Source organism: Ranitomeya imitator, chromosome 2 (genome assembly GCF_032444005.1).
Source record: "Ranitomeya imitator isolate aRanImi1 chromosome 2, aRanImi1.pri, whole genome shotgun sequence".
NCBI classification, from domain to species: domain Eukaryota; kingdom Metazoa; phylum Chordata; class Amphibia; order Anura; family Dendrobatidae; genus Ranitomeya; species Ranitomeya imitator.
In genome coordinates, this window is record NC_091283.1 from 776,007,995 (window position 1) to 776,035,948 (window position 27,954).

The window sequence follows — 27,954 nt, forward strand, 5'->3', positions numbered from 1 at the left end:
GAGGTACCCCGTACAGTGCTGAGGGCACTGCCATCACCGTGTATGGTGGTCAAGAGAAGGACATCCCTCTTGTCCTTGTACTTGACCACCAGCAGGTGGTCGCTACATTGGGCTCTGCTCTCACCTTTTCTGAGCATCTGCCCAAGTAGCGTCTTTGGGAGGCCTCTCTGATTTTTGCAGACAGTACCGCAGGCTGCGGTACCTCGCGCAGAGAGGGATTTGTAGAGTGGGATGCTAGAATAAAAGTTATCAGTGTAGAGGTGATAACCTTTATCCAGCAGTGGGTGCACCAAATCCCACACTATTTTCCCACTCACTCCCAGGACAGGGGGACACTCAGGCGGTTCAATCCTGCTGTCCTTCCCCTCGTAGACTCTAAAGCTGTAGGTGTACCCTGAGGTACTCTCACACAGCTTGTAGAGTTTGATTCCGTACCTGGCCCTCTTGCTGGGCAGGTATTGACGGAATCCGAGCCGCCCCTTAAAATGAACCAAGGACTCATCCACGCAGATGTCCCTTTTGGGCACGTACACTTCACCGAACTTTTTGTTGAAGTGTTCGATGACAGGCCGAACTTTGAACAGACGGTCAAAGTTGGGGTCATCTCGTGCGGGACACTGTGCATTATCGGAATAATGCAGGAATTTATGGATGGCCTCAAAACGCGTTCGGACCATGACCATTCGGAACACTGGAGTGTTGAATAAAATATCAACACTCCAATATTGCCGAACTTCTGGCTTCTTCAGGAGCCCCATATGAAGCATCAGGCCCCAAAACTGCATCATCTCAACTGCGTCTACAGGAGACCAGTTGGAATATGATGAACCGGTGTTTTGCTCCAAAAATTGACGAGCGTACAAATTAGTTTGCTCCACCATGAGGTTAACAAAATCCTCAGAGAAAAAGACTTTGAAAAAGTCTATTTCTGTGAGGCCGGTGGTGTCAAACCTGATTCCTGATTCTGCCACAAAATCAGGAATCAGTGGCTCGTAATTTTCAGGGGGGCAAGGTCCATACGGGGTCCGAAGAGGGGCGCGCTGGTTCATCTTCAGGAGTGGGCCCTGCCTCATCTTCATGAATGATGGGCACTTCTTCTGTCCTGCGGCGTCTGCGTGGCGGTTCCGCAGGGCCGGAGGAGGAAGATGAGGAGGGGGAAGAGGATGAGGAAGAGGATGAGGAAGAATCAGAAAAATAAAGAAAAGTGGGATCCTCTCCCTCGCTATCAGTGTCGGAGGCAAGGAAAGCATATGCCTCCTCCGCTGAATAGCGCTGTTGGGACGAACGGGGCATTTTTTTGTCAGTATGGTGCTTTTGTGTACTTTATTGGGAACTATGTGTACGTGTGGGGGGATAGTGTTTGGTGCAAACTATTCTAAAAAGAAAAAGCTAAAGGAAAAAAAAGCAAAGGGGAGAAAAAAATACCTGTGAAAGGAAAAGTCTAAAACAGCAGGCCCTAGCTCTGATAAGTGAACCGCGTCACTTATCAAATTTTGGCGCCTGCTGGGTGTACGAACGGGGATGTGGAAAAAACGCCAGGCACGAGAGCTGTGATAAGTGACACGGTTCACTTATCAGAGTTCGGCGGCTGCTGGGTGTGCGAACGGGGATGTGAAAAGGGAAGGCACAGATTAGACGCGGCGGCAGGGGGAGCGCAAGGGGATGGGGGAAAAAAAAAAGAAAAGGCACGGATTAGACGCAGCGGCTGGAGGAGCGCACGGAGATGGGGAAAAAAAAAAAAAAAGAAAAGGGAAGGCACAGATTACACGCGGCGGCTGGGGGAGCGCAAGGGGATGGGGGAAAAAAAAAAGAAAAGGCACGGATTAGACTCAGCGGCTGGGGGAGCGCACGGAGATGGGAAAAAAAAAAAGAAAAGGGAAGGCACAAATTAAACGCGGCGGCTGGGGGAGCGCAAGGGGATGGGGGAAAAAAAAAAAAGAAAAGGCACGGATTAGACGCGGCGGCTGGGGGAGCGCACGGGGATGGGGAAAAAAAGTGAGCACGAGTGTTGATAGGTGAACTGCGTCACCAATCAACGCTCGGCGGCGCTAAGGGGGTGAAAAAAAAGCGAGCACGAGTGTTGATAGGTGAACTGCGTCACCAATCAACGCTCGGCGGCTGCTAAATTTGGGCACGGATACGGCGCAAGGAGGGGGGATGGGAGAAGGGGGGATGGGAGAAGGGGGGGATGGGAGAAGGGGGGGATGGGAGAAGGGGGGATGAATAGAGATCGGGCCGGGATCGGGGTATCAACACTTACGGTTTGTAGTCTCTCTTCTTTCTTCTCTCTTTCTTTAGCAAGAATTGTGGTGTCACAGGCTACTGTGGCACCACAAGTCTCAGCACAGGAGGGGATCTCGCAGCGTGACCGCTCTGAAGGAATCCTCACCAAGTGTGAGGATTCCTTCAGAGCAGTTACACAGGTCAGGGGCAGGTGAGACAGGTCACAGAGCGGTCACACCGCTGCTGTGACCTGTGATTGGTGGGATCGATGATCACATCGATCCCACCAATCAAAGAAGGCCCTGGTGACGCTGGTGTTGCTATGCACCAGCCTATGATCGGAGCTCACAGCTCCGATCATAGGCAGGTCACCAGCAGGTCACCAGCAGGTGACAGGCAGGTGACCGGCAGGTGACCGGCAGGTCACCGGCAGGTCACCGGCAGGGCACAGCGCGGTCACACCGCTGCTGTGCCCTGTGATTGGCGCGATCGACGATCACATCGATCGCGCCAATCAGACTAGAGGGATGCCGATACAGAGGCAGGGAACAAGGTGCTACAGAGCGCGCAGGTAGGCAGGACACAGCGGCGGTAACACCGCCGCTGTGTCCTGCGATTGGCGCGATCGATGTGATCGTCGATCGCGCCAATCAGCGTTGAATGCTCCGGAGCCATGGCAGGGGATCCGGAGCCATGGCCCGGGGCTGCAGAGCGCGCAGGGACAGGCAGGGCACAGAGCGGTAACACCGCCGCTGTGCCCTGCGATTGGCGCGATCGATCGATCTCGATCGCGCCAATCCTGGGGGGGTTTGGGCCTATGCCTGGCATTGCCAGGCACTGGCCTAGGATCGAGTACATCGGTACTCGATCCTAGGCTGGGACCTCACTGTTTCAGCCAAATTGATTGGCTGAAACAATGAGAAAGGCTGCGATTGGCTGCTCAGAATTGAGCAGCCAATCACAGCGATCGGGAGGCCGGGGGGGCGGCGACAGGCCCTAGGATGCCGACACCATCTTCCTGCAGGTAAGATGGCGTCGGAATTTTAATGCGATCGCTGCGACTTAAGTCGCAGTGTCGCATTAAAGGGCATGACGTACTATTCCGTCCTTGGGAAGTAAAGCCCACCCCACATGGACGGAATAGTACATCTGATGGCAGAAAGGGGTTAACCATTTAATCTCCATCGTAAAAAAATAGCTTAGATTCCTAATATTCACTTAACCCCCGAGTTCCCCCAAACATGTGGTAGATGCTGGTTTTGTTAAACAACCGCCATCTGTCTCAAACACCAGTGGCCGGAGCTCAGCTCTGATTGCTGCCGTTAGCCATTTAGATGCTGCTGTCAATCTTGGACAGTGGCATTTAAATGTAACAGTTACCAGGGCACGCATGCACAAACTCCCATTGGCCCCCTACTATGTGTTCACAGGGCACCAATTGGTCATCACGGCAGCCGGTGGCCTTCTTAAGGCTCATGTCTTTGCCATTTGGTTGTCCTATGAAGCTCATCCTCATAAACTTAATTGAAGATTTATTTTTTTCTCTAAATACTGCAGTACTGTGGTATTGTACTATTGTATATACAGAATTAATGATCAGACTCACAAATTCAAGTCCACTTAGTGGACTAAAAACACTTAAAATTAGAGAAAATTAAAATGCAATAAAATACATTTTTAATTAACATCTTTTCCCCCCAATTAAAATAAAGAACTAATAAAAAACATATTTGGCATCATCGCATTCATAAAAATTTGGTATATTAAAATATAAAATTAATTAAGCCATATGGTAAACTCTGTAAAGAAAAAAAAATCTAAACATTAGTATTATTTTTCAGTCAACACACCTCCCTAAAAAAAGCAATAAAAAACCTTGTATGTATCCCAATTTGGCATCAATAAAACCATCAGCCATCACTTGATAAAAAGATTAAAAAGGACACAGAAAATGGCAGCACAAATGGAAATTTTTAGTTTTATTTATTTTTTACAAATTTCTGAATTTTGTTTTCACTGCTTAGATAAAAAATTAAATATTTGGAAGTTTGATATCGCCATAATTGTACTGATGCAGAGAATAATTTTTTCAGATCATTTTTACCATAGAATCAGCATCGTAAAGACAAAACCCAAAAGCTAATGCAAAAAAAGGGAAAATGCAAATGTAAAATAAAAATGGTCTATGGCAAGGGGTTTGAGTCGCTCTCAAGCTACTGAGAGTTCTTTTCTTAAAAAATGTTTTTTTAAAACAATAAACACAGTCTCCAAGAGGGACGGAGGCGCACGGCAGTGATAGGATGTGCCTAATTCATTCGGTGGCATGAGATTCATAATGAATTAGGTGCTTTTAACTCCGGCATGCCCATCATTTAGTCTTGCATTTGATAAGTCATATGTAATGAATCAAGCCCGAAATGTTGAAAATCTTTACAAATAATTGTACCTTTCACAATTTAAAAGGGACCGATAAAGAAAACTAGGCTGCTGTTAATGAGTCCGTAAGATCTCTCTTCATATATTACCAATTTAGATATCTGTGTTGAGCTATGAAAGTTATCCTGGAGCACAAGGCTTTGGTTCATCACTAGAGATGAGCAAACCCGAACTATAAAAGGTCGTGGTTCGTATCGGACACCTAGTGTCTGCTGCTGAGCACAAACATGGACTTTTCCCAGAAGTTCAATTTACAGTTTGGGAATCTGGGGAGGAGAGGGAGATCCAAAGTTCAGGTCCAAATTGGTTTCTATGAGGTTCAGGTTCAGGTGCAGTTCTGATACCCGAACTTTGGACTAAACTTCGGTTGAACTCGGAGAACCTGAATTTCCATGAGTCCGCTCATCCCTCATCACATATTTCACGGATATGTCAATTTAGACTAGAATTCTTACAACTTCAAAATGTAAGCAGACATCATGGGAATTGAATAGTGATGAGCGAGTATACTCATTTGGGTTTTCCAGAGCATGCTCAGGTGGTCTGAGTATTTCGGCATGCTCGGAGATTTAGTTTATGTTGACGCAGCAGCATGATTTGCGAATGCTAGACAGCTTGAATACATGTGGAGATTCTGTACCAAACAGGCAACCCCCACATGTATTCATTCTGTCTGGCAGCCGCAAATCATGTAGCTGCATTGACAAACTAAAGCCGAAATACACGGAGACTACCCAAGCATGCTTGGAAAAACCCAAGCAATGAGTATACTCGCTCATCACTAGAATTGAACCCATAAACCATTTTAAAAAGAAATCAGCCAGTACGTTCTTTTCTCTATGCACTAGATGTTTTGATCAAATGGTTGCCCTTAATGAATAGATAATTTCTTTACCTTTTCGCATAATGGTATAAGTTCATCTTCAAAAAGATCACGGGGAAGTTTGCCTATAAAAATCTCACATCCTCGTTCAGGAGGTGGTCCTTCCCACCCAGGTGGAGGACCTCCATATCTTCTTTGCCCATTTTCCTGTTGAATTAAATAAGTAGCAAGTTACCAGCAGCATAAAATATTGAATTATGTCTAAATATTTCTACTTCAGTCTTCAGTTGCTCAATTAGCTGGATAAACTTAAAGAAGCACTCCCATAAAAATCTTTATCCTCTTAATATATTGCAGTCATCATATTACAGTGGCATGTAAAAGTTTAGGAACTCCTGGTCAAAATTATTCTTATTGTGAACATTTAAGCAAGTTGAAGATTAAATGATCTCTGAAAAGGCCTAAAGTTATAGATGACACATTGCCTTTGTAATTTACGGTAGGCAAAACAAAAAAATTATATATAATTTTCATCTTTTACATTTTAAAAATTTGCACCACTTGTCCTTTCGTAACGATGATGGCGTACAAGCCATAACCCTATCAGTCTAATTAAGGACTGAAACTTTGGTCAAAGTTATCTGAACGCACAAATATGCAAGGTGCCCAAACTTTTACATTGACCCATCTTCCTTTTTGTAATTTTTAAAATGTAAAAAAATGACAATAAATGATTATATATTTTTTTCTCTTTTCCCTGCACGAGTCATCATTAAAACTACAATTCTGCAAAGCCCCTGGCAAGAGAGAAGAGCAGAACAGCTGGATCAGGAGCTGAAGAGGGGTGAGCTGGGATGCTAGGGATTTTGCAATTGTGCAGAATTTTAGGTCTAATGTTGAATTGTGCAGGGATAAAAAGACTTCATGTTTCTACATAGAGCTTAGAAGAGTGCAGCTAGTCTGTGTTTAGTCAGGGGATGGCATAGACCTCATTTTGTTCTTTTAACTCTGGCCTATTACATTTATCTAGAAAGAAACTGATGGTAAAACTGGTCCCATGGATTACTGTGCAGCCAGTTTTATGGCTTGCGTTATCTGATGTGACATCAGAAGGCTCCTGCAGGTAAGACCTTGTTCATTCAAGGTCACAATGTTGATCCAAATTACAATAGGTGATATTTTTCTGTAGACTGATAACATTGACGTCTTTTTTTTCTCCATGCAATAGATGTTGAAAACCTTTTGAGGAATGGTCAGAATTGAAGTCAGGAAGGGAAATCTAAAACAATTGAGATGCCCATATATCCATACGTACTATTACCTGATAGAAGGTGAAACCAACATGCATAACATGGAGTAAAATATAATACAGGTAACGTAATGACTTTAGGATATAGCATATTACAATGTAGTTGTACATTACACTTTGGAAAACAGTTATTAATTTGCGGTTTCATATATGACGGTCTATAAAAATTGAGTTGTAATGAACGGTGCCAAATTTATTAGAATTGATCTATGAAAATGCAAATCTAATATATTTGGCACATTTCGGATTGCTTGAAATCTAGAAAGCAATTTTCTGCTTGAAAAATTAAAACCAATCTCTTTCCTAAGACACAATCACTTTTTCTGATTTTCAGCAGCATGACTTGCACAGTTGGGATAGGGTCAACCAAGAAAATCAGGTAGATTATGCCAATTACACGCTGATCAAAGTATGCGCAGATTTTTTTCCCCACAAAAAAATAAAAAATTCTCCATCATCTCCAATCTGTGAAAATCGGACCTTACTCTTATTTTATCTGAGTGCCATAAGAATTCTTCCACGGAGTTATTGACTTGAATGGTTGAGTGCGATCTGAATATCATATGGAAATCATGTATGCTGCAAATTACCGTATTCCTTGCACAGACTTAGTCCTAGGAAAAAACTGGACACGTGCACGGCCCTATAGAATAACATTGGTCCTAGTGTGATCCGATATTTTGTTGAATGGCACTGACTGAAAATATGGTCGTCTGCACAAACTCTTAGGCTATGTGCACACATCCGGAATTTCCGTGGCAATTCTGGAACTCACTGCTGCGGGAAAAACACATGCGGAATTGCAATGCGTTTTCTCAATAAACACTAGCATTTTACAAGCGTAATTAGCTTGCAGAATGCTAGCGTTTTCCAAGCGATCTGAAGCATCGCTTGGAAAACTGATTGACAGGTTGGTCACACATTTCAAGCATAGTGTTTGACAAGTGTGACCAACTTTTTACTATTGATACTGCCTATGCAGCATCAAAAATAAAAAGATCTAATGTTAAAAATAGTAAAAAAAGATAAAAAAAAAAATCGTGATATTCTCACCATCTGGCGCCGCCTGCAGCGTTCCTGATGCTCGCGATGCTCCCGTTCCCAGTAATGCACTGCGAGAAGACTTGTGATGACGTAGCGGTCTCGCGAGACCGCTACGTCATCACAGGTCATTGATGCAAGGCATTATTGGGAACGGGAGCATTGCGAGGAGCGGGAAGACTGCCGGGGACTCCGGAAGGTGAGAATATCACGATTTTTTATTTTAATTCTTTTTTTTATACAACTATACGGTTCCCAGGGCCTGGAAGAAAGTCTCCTCTCCTCCACCCTGGGTACCAACTGCACATGATCCGCTTACGTTCCGCATGGTGGGCATAGCCCGATGTGGGAAGTAAGCGGATCAATGCATTCCTATGTATGTGGAATCCCTGCGATTCCACACAAATAATGAACATGCTGCGTTTTTTTCCAGAATGCGATTCCACCACTTAAAAAAACTCAACGTGTGAACCAAAATTGCGAATTGCATTCCAATAATAGGATATTATAGCGAAAAACCCTGAACATGTGCACACAGCCTTAGGGTATGTGCACACTATGTTGTTTAGACATTGGCGTATCCGCAGAGTTTTTGAAGCAAAACACTTCTTTAGGAAAACGACGGCTGGCTTTTTCCTGAAGAGTTATCTTTGTTGTCTAATTTTGTCGTTTTTGTGCGGTACCTTTGTCACATCATCTGTTTTTTTTTCATACATAAGATAGTGGTGGCTTCCAAGAAGAAGCCGCCTGAAGAATGATCAGGTCACTTCTTCCAAACATACTCAACAATGGGGTGAGTGGTTCCAGGCACCAGAGATACGAGACATGACGAGAACATTTGATGAGTCATTAGTAAATCAGTTACATTTAATATCTCTTTTAGAAGTGTGTAAATACAGTCCTCTTCTCACAGTCATTCATACATATACTCTATGTGTAAAACACACCAGTCTTTTGTTTTTAGATCTTGAACCCATTCAATTTACAGGATTCCAATTAGAGATGAGCGAATCCGAACTTAAACACTGAACATGGACTTACCCCGGAAGAGAGAGAACCTGAATTTCCACTGGTCCACTCATTCCTCAAGCTTTATGTGGACAAATCTGAACTCATCTTTCCTCCATCACGCTTATCTTCCCTACCTGATCTATCAAAATAAATGAAATAACACTTTCCCCTGTCCCCAAAATCCGCTGCCTCCAAGTAACCCTTGACTCTGCCCTGTCCTTCAAACCTCACATCCAAGCTCTCGCCACCTCCTGTCGCCTCCAGCTCAAAAATATTTCCAGAATCCGTCCTTTCCTCAACCCACACTCTACCAAAATGCTTGTGCATGCCCTAATCATCTCCTGCCTCGACTACTGCAACATACTCCTCTGTGGCCTACCTTCTAACACGCTCGCACCCCTCCAGTCCATCCTTAACTCTGCTGCCCGACCAGTTAATCTCTCTCCTCGCTACACTCCTGCTTCACCTCTTTGCAAATCCTTTCACTGGCTCCCAATTTCCCAGCGTATCCAGTTTAAATTACTAACACTGACCTACAAAGCCATCCATAACCTTTCTCCTCCGTATATTTCCACACTAATCTCTCAATATCTTCCCTCACATAATCTCCGGTCCTCCCAAGACCTCATCCTCTCCTCCACGCTTATTTGCTCCTCACTCAATCGCCTCCAAGACTTCTCCCGAATATCACCCATCCTCTGGAATTCAGTGCCCCAACACATCCGGTTATCCACTACTTTTGCATCCTTCAAAAGAAACCTGAAAACCCACCTCTTCAAGGAAGCTTACAGCCTGTAAAGACCACATGGCCACCTCAACACCATTGGAGCTACTGCAACCCTCGATCTACTGTCTCCTTCCCCATAATCCTGTAGAATGTAAGCCCGCAAGGGCAGGGTCCTCTTCCCTCTGTACCAGTCTGTCATTGTTAGTTTGTTTACTGTAAGTGATAGTTGTATTTTGAGGTAACCCCTTCTCATGTACAGCACCATGGAATTAATGGTGCTATATAAATAAATAATAACGCTGTGACTTAGTTGTTTAAAGCGCCTGTCTTGTAAACAGGAGACTGAGTTCAAATCTCAGCAGTGCCTTGTTTTGGCTGAAAGGTGGCAGATGAGGTTTAACAATGATAAATGTAAGGTTATACACATGGGAAGAAGGAATCAATATCACCATTACACACTGAACGGGAAACCACTGGGTAAATCTGACAGGGAGAAGGACTTGGGGATCCTAGTTAATGATAAACTTACCTGGAGCAGCCAGTGCCAGGCAGCAGCTGCCAAGGCAAACAGGATCATGGGGTGCATTAAAAGAGGTCTGGATACACATGATGAGAGCACTATACTGCCTCTGTACAAATCCCTAGTTAGACCGCACATGGAGTACGATGTCCAGTTTTGGGCACCGGTGCTCAGGAAGGATATAATGGAACTAGAGAGAGTACAAAGGAGGGCAACAAAATTAATAAAGGGGATGGGAGAACTACAATACCCAGATAGATTAGCGAAATTAGGATTATTTAGTCTAGAAAAAAGACGACTGAGGGGCGATCTAATAACCATGTATAAGTATATAAAGGGGACAATACAAATATCTCGCTGAGGATCTGTTTATACCAAGGAAGGTGACGGGCACAAGGGGGCATTCTTTGCGTCTGGAGGAGAGAAGGTTTTTCCACCAACATAGAAAAGGATTCTTTACTGTTAGGGCAGTGAGAATCTGGAATTGCTTGCCTGAGGAGGTGGTGATGGCGAACTCAGTCGAGGGGTTCAAGAGAGGCCTGGATGTCTTCCTGGAGCAGAACAATATTGTATCATACAATTATTAGGTTCTGTAGAAGGACGTAGATCTGGGGATTTATCATGATGGAATATAGGCTGAACTGGATGGACAAATGTCTTTTTTCGGCCTTACCATGTTACTAATAATAATAATAATCCCTAATTACAATCTAATAGCGTTTTATTATTTTATCACAAGTGGCTTGTGTTTAGCTTTCAGGCACTGACATTCTTGTTCCACCATTTTTTTTTTTTTTATAAATATGAATCTTTAAATTATTTTCTTAGGCTGTACAGTTTTTTTTTTTTCTCTTTAATTAGCAACTTGAGAGAAGCTTTTCCATTGGAACTGAGGATAGAGGCTTGTGACTATATAATCAGAAACAGCAAGTCGTAATTTTGAGTATATGGACCTTAGACTTTATGCGTCATTCAAAAATAATTTTCTTCATTTTGATTTTTTTTTCAGGTTTCCATATCATTATCTACACTGTAAAATAAAACAGAAATCTAACAACATTAAACACAAGAACACTTTCCTTGACTTATAGTCGATTGCAATAATCATTTCAGAGAGGATTATGACAGGCAACACCTCTGTTCACAGCAGACATCATGGGATCACCAATCACAATATGTGATGTCACAGCTCACCTTCCCCACTTCCTTCACTAGGATATTTGCGCCGATGAGAGTTTGCTCAACCCCCAAACTGATGACATGTATGTAAAGGTCCTTTAATACTGATTAAATTCTTACCTTTCTTGCAGAAATCCGTTTTGCTGACAAATCCATTGTTGAAATTGTAAGGGTGAACACTGCACTTATGACGCAACAGCGATCTCAGTAGCAATCTCGCTATGTGTGACACGTAGCAGCGATCAGGCCCCTGCTGTGAGATCGCTGGTCGTGTCGGAATGGCCTGGGCCATTTTTTGATCGTTGAGGTCCCGCTGGGTAGCACACATCGCTGTGTTTGACACCTTACCAACGACCTCGCTGACAGGACGTCCCATTGAATCGTCATGAAATAGGATCGTTGTACAGGTCGCCACATCGCTGCTGCGTCGTTGGGGAGATCTCACTGTTTGACATCTCACCAGCGACCACATAGCGACGCTTGAGCGATCCCTGACAGGTCGTATCGTTGTCGGAATCGCTCAAGCGTCGCTATGTGTGACGGGGCCTTTACAGCTCTCTCAATTTGCTGCCTTTTCTCCACCTGCTGCCTGTTGTCTCTGACTGATAGGTAACTCATGTTTCAGTGAACGATCACCGAGAGACAGGAGGTAGGCAGCGGGCGGGGAAGAGCTGGAAGTGCAGGGCACACCCAGTGCACTTGCAACTCATTAATATACAATTTCAACTATGGGTTTCTCTAAAAACAGCAAAATGGATGTCTACAAGAAATATGAGGATTTAAAGAAGCTGTCCACTACTTGCACAACTGCTTTTCATACCCCATTAAAAAAACGCCTTTACTCACCTCCCATGCTGGCACTGTTCCAGTGTTGTCGGTGCGCACTCTCACCAGGGATCCCGTGCTGTTGTGACATGTGACCCCGGCGCCCAATCAGCACTGGCGTCACTGTCCCCGCCTCCTGTTGACTTGATCATGAAGAGGAAGCGAGATCAGCTGCTGACCGCACTTCCTCTTCATGTTCGATTTGTCCGAGGTTAGGGACAGTGACCAGCACTGAATGGGCGCCGAGGTCATGTGTCACAACAACAGCATGAGTCGTGCAGTGCCGTGCATCTTTGTGTGCACCTCACCACAAGTTTTATTTAATAACCAAAAAAGAAGAAAAAAGTGTAACGCACAATCAGCTTTCTGATACACCCCTTGCTTTCCACTTTTTGCGGACTAGATGGCGTTATTGAAGCCACAACGAAATACGGGTGCTCAATAGAAAAAGACAATACTGGCAACTATGAAAACTGGTAGAAAAAAGAGCACTCACCATCCGTACAAAATTATCCTCTCTTTATTAAGGCTTCATTATAAAATAGCAGGATATGGCAGGGAGAACCTATGGATCCTAGCGACTAGGATCCACAGGTTCTCCCTGCCATATCCTGCTATTTTATAATGAAGCCTTAATAAAGAGAGGACAAGTTTTATTTAGTGTAGTGAACGCTGCTGTTCGCCATAAATTTTACGAATGGGGGGGGGGGGGGACAGGTGTGAAAACACCAAACGTAACATTTTTTTGTTCAATCTCATGGTGCAGAAAAAAAAAAGATGTCATGTTTTCAAAGCTTTTTTTTTTACAAAAATCTGGCGAAAAAGCTTTGCCGAATTGTCCCCTTTGTGTCTTGGATGGCCATTTCAAGAGGCCAGCCCTGCGCTGCAGCTTCTCCCCATGCTGTCCGCCATGACTGACATGCCTTTCCCCATGTTTGTGAGTACAAACAGGAATAGCAGTGGGGGGATCTGTGTTTTACACTAGTCATCCATGATGCATGGTCATCGACTGGCTTTTCATAGTTGTAATTGTCCAGCCGGTCTCCAATTCATGCTGTCCATGGTTCACATTGCAAGAATCTTGTCAGGTTCCAATGACATAAAAACCTGGTTTATGCAGAAGGTAATTTTCTGATTACATTTTTTGAAGAGACCCTTTCAGTTTCATGGTTGGTAGGAATTCAATGGTTGGTGGGAAGTAATGGACTATTATAGCAATATGTTATCTCTTAATTCCCTCCTGTGAATGCAACTGGCCCACCTGGGGTTTATGTAAAGCCAACCCCCTTTCAGTCCAGGAATACTATGACATTCAGGACATTGGGTAACCAATGCTTATGACAGCTGTATGTGCCAAATTGTGCCCTAGATTTAAAAGCTATCAAAGCAATCAACAACACAACAACTACTGCGACGACTGCTAATGAAAACTATTCTTCAGATCATAAATAAATTGTCTAATGCAGAAAAAAGAAGGAAACCACAATAAGCCACATATGAAACAGGCTGCAGACACAGAGAGATAAGGGTGGATTGACAAAGACAACAAATGAGACACATGAGATAAGATGGAAGAGATAAGGGATGCCAGCATTTAGGGAAGGGGAGGACACAGGCGCACAATGTGCTATGCAGAACCATAGATCAGGAGCCTGTTGTCTACACACTCCTATTTTCTAATGGTTACAAATAGCCCATTCAGGACTTGTAAAGTTTTTTTTTTAATTTTTTTAAATCTTAGATTAAGGATCTAAATGAAGTGTCCAGAATGAATGTATTGATGACCAATCCGTAAGATAAGTCAGCTGCAGATAGATCAGTAGTTCAGTTCTACACAACCTCTCTAAAAACACTATGGATCTAGAGGTGTAAGGGGTTGAAAATGTCTCGAAATCCATCCAAACTGGTGATTGGAGATGAGAGAATCAATTTGTAGGACCCTGCTCTAGTGGCAACGGTATTAGTCCATGGCCACCGGACAGGAGCCCTACAAACCTCATCATACCTGATGGCATCCTGGGCTCCTCTGCTTATTAGTAGGGCCTGCGCGTCACCATGCTTGCGACATGTCACAATGATGATGCTGTGACAGGTCTACAAATCAAGAGAGAGACACTGAAAATTCCAGCAGGTAGGAAGCTATATGAAGGGCTCCTATATGGTGGCCATGGACTAGTGACAATGCCACTGGTGAAGGGTCCTGCTAAGCATTTAGCTCAGTTGGGCTTTATATGTTATATTTACACCTGTAACAACTGCGGTATAAGATGATGTGGAGCATCTTATAGTTAGTTTATTACAGGGGGAGTCAGATAATTACAAGCGTCCAGAGCTGTATAACACAGGGTGTACTCATTTTTCCTGTACATTTTTGTATAGAATATGATTGTCTACTATATTGTCCCATACATTCAAAGAACTCTAATTTATCATAAATTGGGACTCGTCTGAGTTCAGAATCTCTGGTCCGTGGGTTATAGTATGTATTTCGGTAAGTGTGTATTATGATTGAGTTGCAATACCAGAGACATACACAAAATAAGATTGGGACTGCTCTGGAAAAAAACCCCCAAAAAACCCAACCCCTTCAGATTAAGGCCCATTTACACTTTCTGACTGCGGCTGTTAAATGACTGTCAATCAGCTATATACAAAGTGATTGGAATACCATTAATATCCTGTTTGGACAGATTGACCAGAATTTAATGCGCACAGAACGATTATTAACTTGATTGTCCTGTGCGCATAGATCATTATCGGCAGCACATCCCCTGTTTAGACAGGATGATGTTTTGCTTATAACAATTTTATTGACTATAAAAGATCCATTCACCTGATGCTCACTCGTTAAGTGATTTTTTATTTTTTTTAACACACAATCTGATAATTGACGAGCGGATTATTGGCTCATCTGAATAGGCCCTAAAAGGAATCTGTCAGCAGGTATTTACTATGTATTCTGAGGACAGTACGAGGCAGGGATTAAAACACTGAATTCAGAGATCTGTCATATGCACAGCTTGGTGCTGTTTACTTACAATGAAGATTTTATCACTAGGACATTATCCGGCCACACCCCTTCCACTGATAAGCATCTCACTGTCAATAGACACACAGAGCCTGGTGTGGGCGGCGGCAGCTTCCTCAGCTCTGCTGCGTTCTCCATCTAAGAAATATGATTGTGTCACAACTATTGTACCCAGTAAACTAAGTGATACATCATCGCTTCTCTCTACCTACATCTTGCTGTTCTCTGATTAAGTAGCAAAAACCTGTTGACATATTCCCTTTAATGAAGCACTCCCATGAATATTTTTTCACATTAAATGTGTATTTACAAGACTACCTCTTGAAGCTCATCAAGAGAATGCCAAGAGTGTGCAAAGCAGTCATCAAAGCAAAAGGTGGCTACTTTGAAGAACCTAGAATATAAGACATAATTTCAGTTGTTTCACACTTTTTTGTTAAGTATATAACTCCACATGTGTTAATTCATAGTTTTGATGCCTTCAGTGTGAATTTACAATTTTCATAGTCATGAAAATACAGAAAAATCTTTAGATGAGAAGGTGTGTCCAAACTTTTGGTCTGTACTGTATGCATGTAATGTAGTGTGAGAGCTTTAATATAGCTGCCGCATTCTCCGGGATCCAGCGCTGTTCCGCTCCTCTTCTCAGTGATGCTACCGCTCTTCAGACTATCCGGATCACTATGTGCTATGTGTGAACTGGAAGTTTCTTTTACAATGTTATCCTATGGAGCCTTGTTCTGATAGTTCATAGACTTATATTGTCAAAGCCATTTCCAGGTCAGGTAGAGCGCAGCGTGACCCCACTAGTCTGCATAGCGCTGACGTCAGTGAGAAGAGGAGAAGAATGGCGCTGGACAGTGGAGAGGGCAGCGGTAGGTGAGTATTAATACACTAGATTGTGGCCCGATTCTAATGCATCGGGTATTCTAGAATATGCATGTCCCCGTAGTATATGGACAATGATGATTCCAGAATTCGCGGCAGACTGTGCCCGTCGCTGATTGGTCGAGGCAACCTTTATGACATCATCGTCGCCATGGCAACCATTATGACATCTACGTCGATACTGTGCCCATCGCTAATTGGTCGAGGCAACCTTTATGACATCATCGTCGCCATGCTGTGCCCGTCGCTGATTGGTCGAGGCCGCCAGGCCGTCAGAGACGCGGGATTTCCAGGACAGATAGACAGACGGAAAAACCCTTAGACAATTATATATATAGATTCACACAACACGCCATACACATACTGTATGCCATATACTGTATGTCGTATTTAATGTAAAAAAAATTCATAGATAATAGACTATTGTCTATACTGGCAGTTCAGATTTCAGCCTTTTCAGCGATATTTTATTGTACATATCAATCAAGAAAAATTGTGCAACGTCATTTTATACTATCGGATATCATTTATTGAAAGATGACTATGCGTCAGACCTACAGCTAAAGCGCCTACCTGGGTCAAACTATATCCTGTACGCTGAATCAGAGCGCGCAGTGAGGCCTCCTTCTGTGTGGCGGACATTCCATCCCCGGATTTTTGATTTGATTCCATTGTGAGTGATTATCAGCAAAAAATCAGGTTAATTAGGGGTGCTCACTGCAATCAAATTTAAGATAAATTAAGTGAATTAATATTTCTGAAAATTAAAAAGGTTGCAAATAATTTCAAAATTATTGTATGTCATACTGCATGTAGATAGGAATTATTTGTCTTTATTGATATAGATATTAACATAAGATAAGATATTACAGTATACATTGTACAACACTTTATCAGAGATTATACACAGAGGCGTCCACATTACATGTTCACAAATGTAAACCTGGCATGTTCAAAATGGCATCTGATCTGCCATCAGGATGTTACAGAGCTGAACAGATTGATAGACAATGTTACTGGGAAAAGTTACAGCAAACCTTACACTTTATTAATTGAAATCATAGGGGTTGGTATGCATATAAGTCAAGTGGGCGGTCCTATTTATTCATTCATTGACAGTTTTACATGTATGACTTCGCATGCAGCAATAGCTGTCAATCACTATTAGGTCTGCCCACTCGGCTTTGCCCACAAAACTATATATCATTCTGCTCAGCTTCTACTTCTCTATACCATACTGCCAGACTGTATAAGCACCATGACAGGTTCCTTTTAAAGAGGTCTTCGTGTGGTGGTTTTTGTGCTAAAAAATAAAAAAGGAGTATATTCACCTTAAAGGGACACTGTCACCTGAATTTGGAGGGAACAATCTTCAGCCATGGAGGCGGGGTTTTGGGGTGTTTGAAACACCCTTTCCTTACCCGCTGGTTGCATGCTGGCTGCAATATTGGATTGAAGTTCATTCTCTGTCCTCCGTAGTACATGCCTGCGCAAGGCAAGATTGTGTTTTTTGAGGGTCCAGCATGCTTAAAATTAAAAAATGAAGCATATCCACCCTAAAGATCCCCCACTGCTCCTCTACGGTGCATTTGTCCCTGGAAAAATATGTCTGAACAATGCACCACTGCTGGGTTCAGTTTTTAATGATGTTTTCAACAGCTGATATGTACCTAACAGCCACGGGTGGAATCACGATCCACCCGCGACTGTTAACCCATTAAATATTGCTGTCAATCTCTGACAGCAGCATTTAACTGGTGCTTCCAGTATGCGCTCCAGAAATCCCGCCTGTGAGTGACCCGTCATGTGATCGCGGGTCACCGATGGGTTGGCATCACAACCAGAGGTGTGCAGCAGACCTCTATGGTAGTCATAGCCGGATTGCTATGAGCACTGCATAGTGGCCGGCGCTCATAGCAAGTGACCATTTCTGCTACATACAGGCGATCAGACAACTGCAACTACTAGCCTCCCATGGAGACTACTGAAGCATGCAAAACGTTAAAAAAAAAAAAAAGTTCAAATCACTCCCCTTTCGCTCCATTCAAAATAAAACAATAAAAAAAATAAAAAAATTCAAACATACATATTTGGTATTGCCGCTTTCAGAATTGCCTGATCAAGGTATAGCGCAGGGCCCTATGGTGGGGTGCGATGATCCCGGATGTGTGCTATGAACACATCCGGCATCATCGCGTCCCAGAAAGGGGGCGGAGCTTAGGACAGAGCGGGTTTGCCGCTCCGACAAAAATGCCGGCCATCCTGATCGTGGACACATACCCTTAATGTAGCTTCAATAAAAGAACTTCCACAAATGTTGCATGTCTGTTGAAGTGTGAGACAAGTGAGGTAACTTGAATCAAGTGTCTGGTTCTTCTCAGATACAGAATAGCACGATTTGTGATAGTCGAAAGTGCAAATCAAAACGTAATGTGTATTATCCACTCAACTGTGACCACCAGATGATCAAAAAGGACCCAATGGGGATCTCCGCTCACTACATCTGCACTCAGTATCCAGGTACATGAATAGATTATCAGAGGACGAACATTTGTGGGGCTAACCACAATGTAAACAGGTTCTGGCAAATCTATGGAATGTTTAGTTCTTAGTGGATTTGGTAATGCCAATAGGTCAGTAAAAATGTAAATCACTACATGTATGCTTAGAATCCAGCAATATCTAGTCAACCTCACAATTAGACTTTTTTTTTATTGCATTTAGTAACAAATATATTTATAATACTACTGCTTCTACTAGTAATTACATTGATAATAGTAGTGATTATAATAGTAGTCATAATGATAATAGTAGATACATTAATAGCAGTGCTTATAGTTGCAATAATAATAGTGCTTATAATAGTAGTACAATAGTTACATTGATAATAGGACTTATAGTAGTTAGAATGATAATAGTAGGACTTATAATAGCAAAAAGGGCAGGAGATGCTTACCTGCCCAGGCCTCCAAACAAATGCACTATCAGGATGCAGTGGACCCATGTGGTTAAGATGGCGGCAACACAGGTGCAGAAAAACCGATGAGGCAGCCACTCACAACCTACCAAATTAATGGAGGGGGTGGCTGCTTGGCATATGACTGCACATTAGGGACTTGTATGTGGCGCTGTTCACACAATGGGACTTTTATTGTTGGAGGATCTTTGAATCCTGTTTTTTTGCTAGAATTGGTTAGAGTAGGACTCGTAAGTGTGGGGACCCGTGACGTTGGGTTACGAGCTTACATATTTTGGCCAGAATATAAACTAATACCTCACATATTTTTTAGAGATGTGTTTTTTGCATTTTTTCAGGGTGCAGTTGGGCCCATTCTGTCTTGTAAACTGTGGTGTCTGTTCACATGGGATGCATCTTAATAGCGCTGGGCAGCCCGCCTGAGCTAATAGAAGGGCGTCACTAATAGGCCGTTAACCTGGATGCTGTGCATTCCCATTGTGTGAACAGCGCCACATACAAGTCTCTAATGTGCAGTCATATGCCAAGCAGCCACCCCCTCCATTAGTTTGGTAGGTTGTGAGTGGCTGCCTCATCGGTTTTTCTGCACCTGTGTTGCCGCCATCTTAACCATCTGGGTCCACTGCATCCTGATAGTGCATTTGTTTGGAGGCCTGGGCAGGTAAGAAGCTCCTGCCCTTTTTGCTATTTTTTTGAATTGTTGGAGGATCTTTGAATCCTGTTTTTTGTGCTAGCATTGGTTAGGACTTATAATAGAAGTTACATTCATAATAGTACTTATATTAGTAACTACATTTATAATAGTAGGGCTTATAATAGTAGCTACATTTATAATAGTAGGGCTTATAATAGTAGCTACATTTATAATAGTAGGGCTTATAGTAGTAGCTACATTTATAATAGTAGGGCTTATAGTAGTAGCTACATTTATAATAGTAGGGCTTATAATAGTAGCTACATTTATAATAGTAGGGCTTATAATAGTAGCTACATTTATAATAGTAGGGCTTATAATAGTAACTACATTTATAATAGTAGGGCTTATAATAGTAGTAGGGCTTATAATAGTAGCTACATTTATAATAGTAGGGCTTATAATAGTAGCTACATTTATAATAGTAGGGCTTATAATAGTAGCTACATTTATAATAGTAGGGCTTATAGTAGTAGCTACATTTATAATAGTAGGGCTTATAATAGTAGCTACATTTATAATAGTAGGGCTTATAATAGTAGTAGGGCTTATAATAGTAGCTACATTTATAATAGTAGGGCTTATAATAGTAGCTACATTTATAATAGTAGGGCTTATAATAGTAGCTACATTTGCTGTTACACATTTTCATGATAAACATTACTTCAATTTCTCTCATCATTGCCACATATAGTGTAAACACCTCCCAGCAGGCTATATTTTTTATTAGCTGGCCATTTTAGGCCTCTCATGTTGGAATATGTTAATAGTATAGGCGAGGAAGGAAATGTTTGTATGTGGCTTAGGCTACTTTCACACTAGCGTCATACTCGGCCCGTCGCAGTGCATCGGGCCGATGTACCGATGCTAGCAGTGAATGCGCCGCACAACGGGGGCAGCGGATGCATTTTTCCAGCGCATCCGCTGCCCCATTGTGAGTTGCGGGGAGGTGGGGACGGAGTTCTGGCCGCGCATGTGCGGTCGGAAATGGCGGACACAACGCTGCAAAAAACATTACATGTAACGTTTTTTGCTGCCGACTGTCCGCCACAACACGGCACGACGGTTGCGACATGTGGCAAAGTGTCGCAATGCAATGCTAATGTTAGTCAATGGGGAAAAAAACGCATCCTGCAAGCACTTTTGCAGGATGCGTTTTTTCTCCTAAACGAAGTATTGCAAGTGTGAAAGTAGCCTTAAATTGCAACATTAGTCGTCAGCTGGTGGCTCTCTAACTTTTGTGAGACTACAGCTCTCCATATGAGAGTCTTGAGAGCAGCCGGTTAAGTCACCGGTCATAGACAACTATGTTAAAATGTTCTACTGACAGCTGTGTAGTGCACCACAACACCATCTGTCCCAGGCCCACAGAACAGAAAGAACACGTGAGAGAACTGAGAGCTTAATGAATCCATTCTTGTGTCCCACCAGTGTCAGAAGTGCCCCCATGATTGTGCTGCGGATATGACATAAGGGAATCCATGTTTATCTTCTATCAATTACATTTCTATTCTATCTTATCTGCTATCAGAAATGTTTGGTCCCATTAAACCATGCACCCATGTGGCACTGTCTCCGAGCTGTCACCATCTGATTACCTCTCCATGTCCCTCTGATCACTGTTTGCTCTGCTGATCTCCATAAATCTAGCACCGTGTGACCGCTCCGATAAGCCGTACTTCTTTGTGTCAGAACTTCACGTGAACAACATTATATTCTTGAGCCATGATCCGAAAAGTAGGAATCTTCTGAAAGTCTGAATCATTCCTTGGATGTATTGCCTGCTATTTCTGATCCTAACCCACTTATTGATTTTACATGGGACTTCCAAGGCAGGACATAAGTCCTACTCTTAGATTAAAGTTCCCATGATGAATATTTGGTAAACTCTTAATGTTGAAGATTTTCTTCAGCAATTCTACTAAATTCGGCTACTTGTGCTTTCTCACACTGGGTTTTTTGTCTCTTTTTTGTTTGTTTTCGATCAAGCTGCTTTGTTTTCAATACTTCCCAGTAGTTGGCTTTGAGAAAACTTTACTGTGTGGTTTATATGTTTTTATTACATTTTCACAGCAGAAATGCATAAAAAAATGGTTTTCTATCTGCAGATTTTCCACTACTAATGCATTCCAATAGGGAAAATCCGCACATTAAACTTAGCGTGTATCCGCAAAAGAAATGGACACGTTGCAGATTTGAAACAAGCAGTTTACGCAGCATGAAAAAAAAAAAGAGCATTATAGATTTCTATATATCTCATTCGCTTATGGTGGGAATTCGACCTTACAAATTCTCAGACTCTTGAATTGAACAGCAAGGGTTCACAACTAAGATCTTAGAAGTGGTGACTAGGGTTGAGCGACTTTTACTTTTTTAGGGTCGAGTCGGGTTTCGCGAAACCCGACTATCTCAAAAGTCGAGTGAAATCGGCCGATTATGGCGAAAAGTCGGGGATCGACCGAAACACGAAACCCAATGCAAAGTCAATGGGAAATCTATCTCTTTTTCTCTCTCTTTCTCCTCTGTCCCTGAACAGAAAATCTGGTGTTACACATTGCAAATCGCTACAGCGCACAAGCGACAAGATGGCGATAGGCGTCCACGCCCCTAAGACCTATGTCATCACTCTACCCACGCTCCATCATTGGCTGAAAAAATGGTGCCAAACACGTCATACGAAATGGTGCTTTGGCGCGAAGATCACCGACCGCATGGCCGATCCCACACTAGGGTCGGGTTTCATGAAACCCGACTTTGCCAAAAGTCGGCGACTTTTGAATTTGTCCGATCCGTTTCGCTCAAGCCTAGTGGTGACTAGTAAATGTATGTATCAGTGTATCAATATTGGCCTATTCTGTCTCTATTTTAATTGTCTTTTTGGAGATACATTAATTAAATTGGTCACATTTTTTTTTGAAGTACAGTAGGTGTTTTCAATCGGTTTTGTGGTCTATGTTTGCCTACTTTGACATACCCTTTAAAAATTGTATCTGTCACCACTCACCAGGTTTTTGTTACCCCATCTGGGAGCAGCATAGACAGACCCTGATTCCAGCAATGTGTCACTAAAGGCCCCTTCACATTTAGCGACGCTGCAGCGATACCGACAACGATCCGGATCGCTGCAGCGTCGCTGTTTGGTCGCTGGAGAGCTGTCACACAGACAGCTCTCCAGCGACCAACGATGCCGGTAACCAGGGTAAACATCGGGTTACTAAGCGCAGGGCCGCGCTTAGTAACCCGATGTTTACCCTGGTTACCAGCGTAAAAAAAAACAAGCAGTACATACTTACCTACCGCTGTCTGTCCCCGGCGCTCTGCTTCTCTGCACTCCTCCTGTACTGACTGTGAGCACAGCGGCCGGAAAGCAGAGCGGTGACGTCACCGCCGTCTGCTTTCCGGCTGACCGACGCTCACAGCCAGTACAGGAGGAGTGCAGAGCACAGCGCCGGGGACAGACACCGGGAATGTAAGTATGTAGTGTTTGTTTTTTTTTACTTTTACGCTGGTAACCAGGGTAAACATCGGGTTACTAAGCGCGGCCCTGCGCTTAGTTACCCGATGTTTACCCTGGTTACCAGTGAAGACATCGCTGGATCGGTGTCACACACGCCGATCCAGCGATGTCCACGGGAGATCCAGCGACGAAATAAAGTTCTGGACTTTGTTCAGCGACCAACGATCTCCCAGCAGGGGCCTGATCGTTGGTCGCTGACACACATAACGATTTCCTTAACGATATCGTTGCTACGTCACAAAAAGCAACGATATCGTTAACGATATCGTTATGTGTGAAGGTACCTTAAGTTTACTGTGTGCTGCAAATTTGATTAAAAACTTATCTGTTGCAGATCTACCAGTTCTCCGAATGCGGAGCTCTATATAACCTCTCCCACGTTACCGATTGGCAACTTTCTGTGGACATGTACATCTCTGTGCATAGTTAGAAAGCTGCCAGTCAGTGGGGGCAGTGTGGCAGGAGACCAAGAAGTCCTCCAGTGTATCCTGCTAATAAAACCTTGATATATGAAAACTACACTGAGCAGACTAGTAAGTGACACCGCTGGAATCAGGGTCTCCGTCTCTACATTAAGCTGCTCTCAGATTAAGTAGCAAAAACCTGCTGACAGATTCCCTTTAATCATTTTTTTCAAGCGTATTTAGTGGCCTTTTTCCCTTAACTTTAAACATATATTTTTCAATTTACTTTCCCTGCCATGATAAACATGCGCAGAAAAACAAAGCATGCTACTTTAGTTACAGTATTAGAAAAAAAGCAACTCCAAAAACTCCCATTCCAAAATAGGTTGTCTCTTGTGCATTTTGTAATATGTTAAAGTAACATCTGGTCGAAAAAGAAAAATCACCAAAACAAAATTGTCAAAAATCACAAAAATGCCTAAAAGAAAAAACCCGAAATATCTAAAACCAAGGTAAGTCCGCACATAACCTCACCAACATGGCTGCCAGTTTAAAGTGGCACGTCCAGTATTAACAGGAATTGTATGGAAACAATATGTAAAATATTTATATGCACCTAAAATGCTTTAAAAATGACTGGAGCAGCTTGATACATGGTCACAGTAATATAATATGTTGCATCGCTTTTTTCATAATATTTTTTTCCATAATACTAACCAGATGATTACACTTTGTGTTAATATAAAACTAGATAATTGTATGTTATGTGATGTAGCAACTAAAACTTCTTGTGACCTAAGTTACAATATGTACTGAGACATGAGTATACTGTATTGCCATTAGTTAAAGGGAACCTGTCACCTGAATTTGGCGGGATCGGTTTTCAGTCATATGGGTGGAGTTTTCGGGTGTTTGATTGCCTTGCGCAGGCGTGTACTACGGAGGACATAGAATGAACTTCAATCCAATATTGCGGCCAGCATGCAGCCAGCGGGTAAGGAAAGGGTGAATCAAACACCTGAACACTCCGCCCATATGACCGAAAACCGGTCCCGCCAAATTCAGGTGACAGGTTCCCTTTAAGATCTAGCAGTGCTGTGAATGCTAAATTCTGCATAACCCCGCCCACAACACTGGCTAGCGGCTTTCTATGTACACTGTGCATAGGCAGAATGCTGCCAATCAATGTTGGTGGCAGGGTTGAACAAACCGGATGATAATCTTCTGCTGATAAAAAATTGATTTTTATAAAAACAACACTAAGCAGCCCATTAGTGACACATCACTTTAATCAGGGTGTTTTCTTCTACGTTATGCTGCTCTAAGATTAGGTTGCAAAAACCTGGTGGTAAATTCCCTTTAACCCCTTGTCTGCCTTTTCACCTTCCTGACTAGGCTAAATGTTAAAATTTGGACTAGCCTCACTTTATGTAATAACTCTGGAACACTCCATTTGTATCCAAAGGATTCTGTTTTTTCCATGACACATTGTCCTTTACATCAGTTGTAAATTTAAGACAATATTTTTGGTGTTTATTTGTGAAAATATTGGATATTTGGCAAATATTTTGAAAATTTATCAATTTTCAAACTGAATTTTTATTAAAAATAATAGATATTTGTGCATGGTTCAAAATGCAATGAATAGTGAGATCTGAAAAATGTTAGCAACCAACCAGTAGTGCCTGCAACGTGTCAGTAAGGAATATAAAGGCTGGTGGTGTAGTAGGGGTACTTAACTCTAAAACTTCCTAGTTGTAGTGAAGCTCTACAATAAGCAAATGTGACTTGATACACATAAGATATTGCGTAGTAGGACAAAAGAATATATGGCAAATATACTGTGTGTTACTCGAGGGTGCTGCGTTATACTCTGTGCGAGGGGTGCTGCGTTATACTCTGTGCGAGGGGTGCTGCGTTATACTCTGTGCGAGGGGTGCTGCGTTATACTCTGTGCGAGGGGTGCTGCGTTATACTCTGTGCGAGGGGTGCTGCGTTATACTCTGTGCGAGGGGTGCTGCGTTATACTCTGTGCGAGGGGTGCTGCGTTATACTCTGTGCGAGGGGTGCTGCGTTATACTCTGTGCGAGGGGTGCTGCGTTATACTCTGTGCGAGGGGTGCTGCGTTATACTCTGTGCGAGGGGTGCTGCGTTATACTCTGTGCGAGGGGTGCTGCGTTATACTCTGTGCGAGGGGTGCTGCGTTATACTCTGTGCGAGGGGTGCTGCGTTATACTCTGTGCGAGGGGTGCTGCGTTATACTCTGTGCGAGGGGTGCTGCGTTATACTCTGTGCGAGGGGTGCTGCGTTATACTCTGTGCGAGGGGTGCTGCGTTATACTCTGTGCGAGGGGTGCTGCGTTATACTCTGTGCGAGGGGTGCTGCGTTATACTGTGTGAGGGGTGCTGCATTATGCTCTATCAAGGACCATGGGGAGTGCATTTTACTATTTGTACTATATGGGACCTGCATTATACTGTATCGAGGACTATCCGTGCCAATCATTCTTTCTCAGCCAGAGTAAGGTTAGGTGCACACGGTCAGTAAACGATGCGGTTTGGATGCTGTGTACTTGTGCAGTGTCCATATGTTACAGCATAGTGGATAGGATTTCCATGTATTGGATGCGGTGAATCCGCATGGCGCAATGATCACATGTGGATTCACCTGTGTTCAATAACCTGCAGCGCTTTGGAGGTGGTGGACATGTGCTCCGTCCAATGCGCCGCCAATTACTGAACGTGTGCACTTACCCTAAAGAGGACGGGAAACAAGTGCCGAACAACTTCAATATTGTCGACCACGCTTGTTTAGCAGCCTGAATTTAGTGCTTGTAAATACAACAGAAATGTTTCTGTGTGATGGTGCAATATGTGAGAATTTGGGGCCCTACTTTAAAATTTTGCCCAGGGCCCCACTTAGTCTAAAACCAGCCCTGCATTTTGGATCACATTTATCCTCTAAGCTGAGCACTTACATCAGGGTTTCCAACTAAACCTCCAAGTGACGTGATTCAGAAGAAACTCCCAATGGATCCATTCACTATAATGGGGCAGCAGAGTTGCTTTGGACTCCGTCTGGCCTGTGTTCAGTGGAGTCCCCCTTTTCAAATGTGCACAAAACCGTGGCCGACCGTGCTTTTATGCATGCTTAAAAACACAGGCACCGCCGGATCATAGGCCAAATGGCATCCACAATGTCTCCATCTGCCTCATTATAGGGAATCTTCCGCCACGGTTTTTCAACATTCGACTTTTTGATCGTGTTTTAGTCAACTTTTTTGGCAATGTGAGAAAAAGCATATATTTTTATTGCCCCCCCCCTTTTTTAATGATGTCCACTGAAGGGGATAAATAGTGTTGCAGTTTTATAGAGCTGAACGTGCTGGATGTGGTGATACCAGATGTGTAATTATTATTATTATTATTTTTTTTAATATACTTATCGACAGTATTGATTTTATATTTTACACGTGTTTTTGTTTATTATGATTTTTTAAGGCATTTTTACAATTTTTATAAACTTTTTTTAAAGTTTTATTTACTCCCTCTATGGGACTTTAACTTTTATTACTCTGATCGCTGGTATAATGCATTGTAATGCACCAGCATTGCAATGCATTACACTTGTTAGTGCTGCAATGACAGAAGTTAAGCAAGTTGAAAATGAAATGATCTCTAAAAGGCCTAAAGTTAAAGATGACACATTACCTTTGTATTTTAGGCAAAAAAAACTATATCTGTTGTCATGTTTTTTATTTAAAAAAAAATACAAAAAGGAAAATGGGCCTATGCAAAAAAGTTTGGGCACCCTTGGAGATTTGTGTGCTCAGATAACTGATCAAGGTTTCAGACTTAATTAGCCTTTTATGGTTCTGTCATGCTCACTATCATTGTTAGAAAAGGCCAGGCGATGCAAATTTCCTAGCTTTATAAAAATCCAGCCTCCTCTAATCTTGTGCCAAAAAAAGCAGCCATGGCTTCTTCTAAGCAACTGCCTAGCACTCAGAAAATGAAAATGGTGGAGGTCCACAAAGCAGGAGAAGGCTATAAGAAGATAGCAAAGCATTTTCAAGTTGCCCTTTCCTCAGTTCGATATGTAATTAATAAATGGCAGTTAACAGGAAGTTTGGAGGTCAAGATAAGGTTTGGAAGACCAAGCAAAATTTCAGTGAGAGCTGCTAATTGGATTGCTAAAGAGGCAAATCAGTACCCACTGATTGTAAAAGACTTTCAGAAAAATTTAGAAGACTCTGGAGTTGTGGTAAATTGTTCTACTTTTTAGAAACACCTGCACGAATATGGCCTTCATGGAAGAGTCATCAGAAAAACCTCTCCTGCATTCTCACCTTC

General features: G+C 42.7%; 1 protein-coding gene across 2 annotated transcripts in view; it reads right to left on the minus strand.

Moving 5' to 3' along the window:
- A1CF (APOBEC1 complementation factor) overlaps positions 1-27,954 on the minus strand; it is a 70,020-nt gene that overhangs the window by 25,193 nt on the left and 16,873 nt on the right. For both annotated transcript variants that reach the window (XM_069753534.1, XM_069753533.1), the window contains exons 2-3: positions 16,584-16,727; positions 5,555-5,689 (exon numbers count right to left, since the gene is read on the minus strand). In XM_069753534.1, coding sequence (XP_069609635.1) covers positions 5,555-5,689; positions 16,584-16,682 — 234 coding nt within the window. In that variant the 5' untranslated portion in view covers positions 16,683-16,727. The remainder of the gene's footprint in view (positions 1-5,554; positions 5,690-16,583; positions 16,728-27,954) is intronic.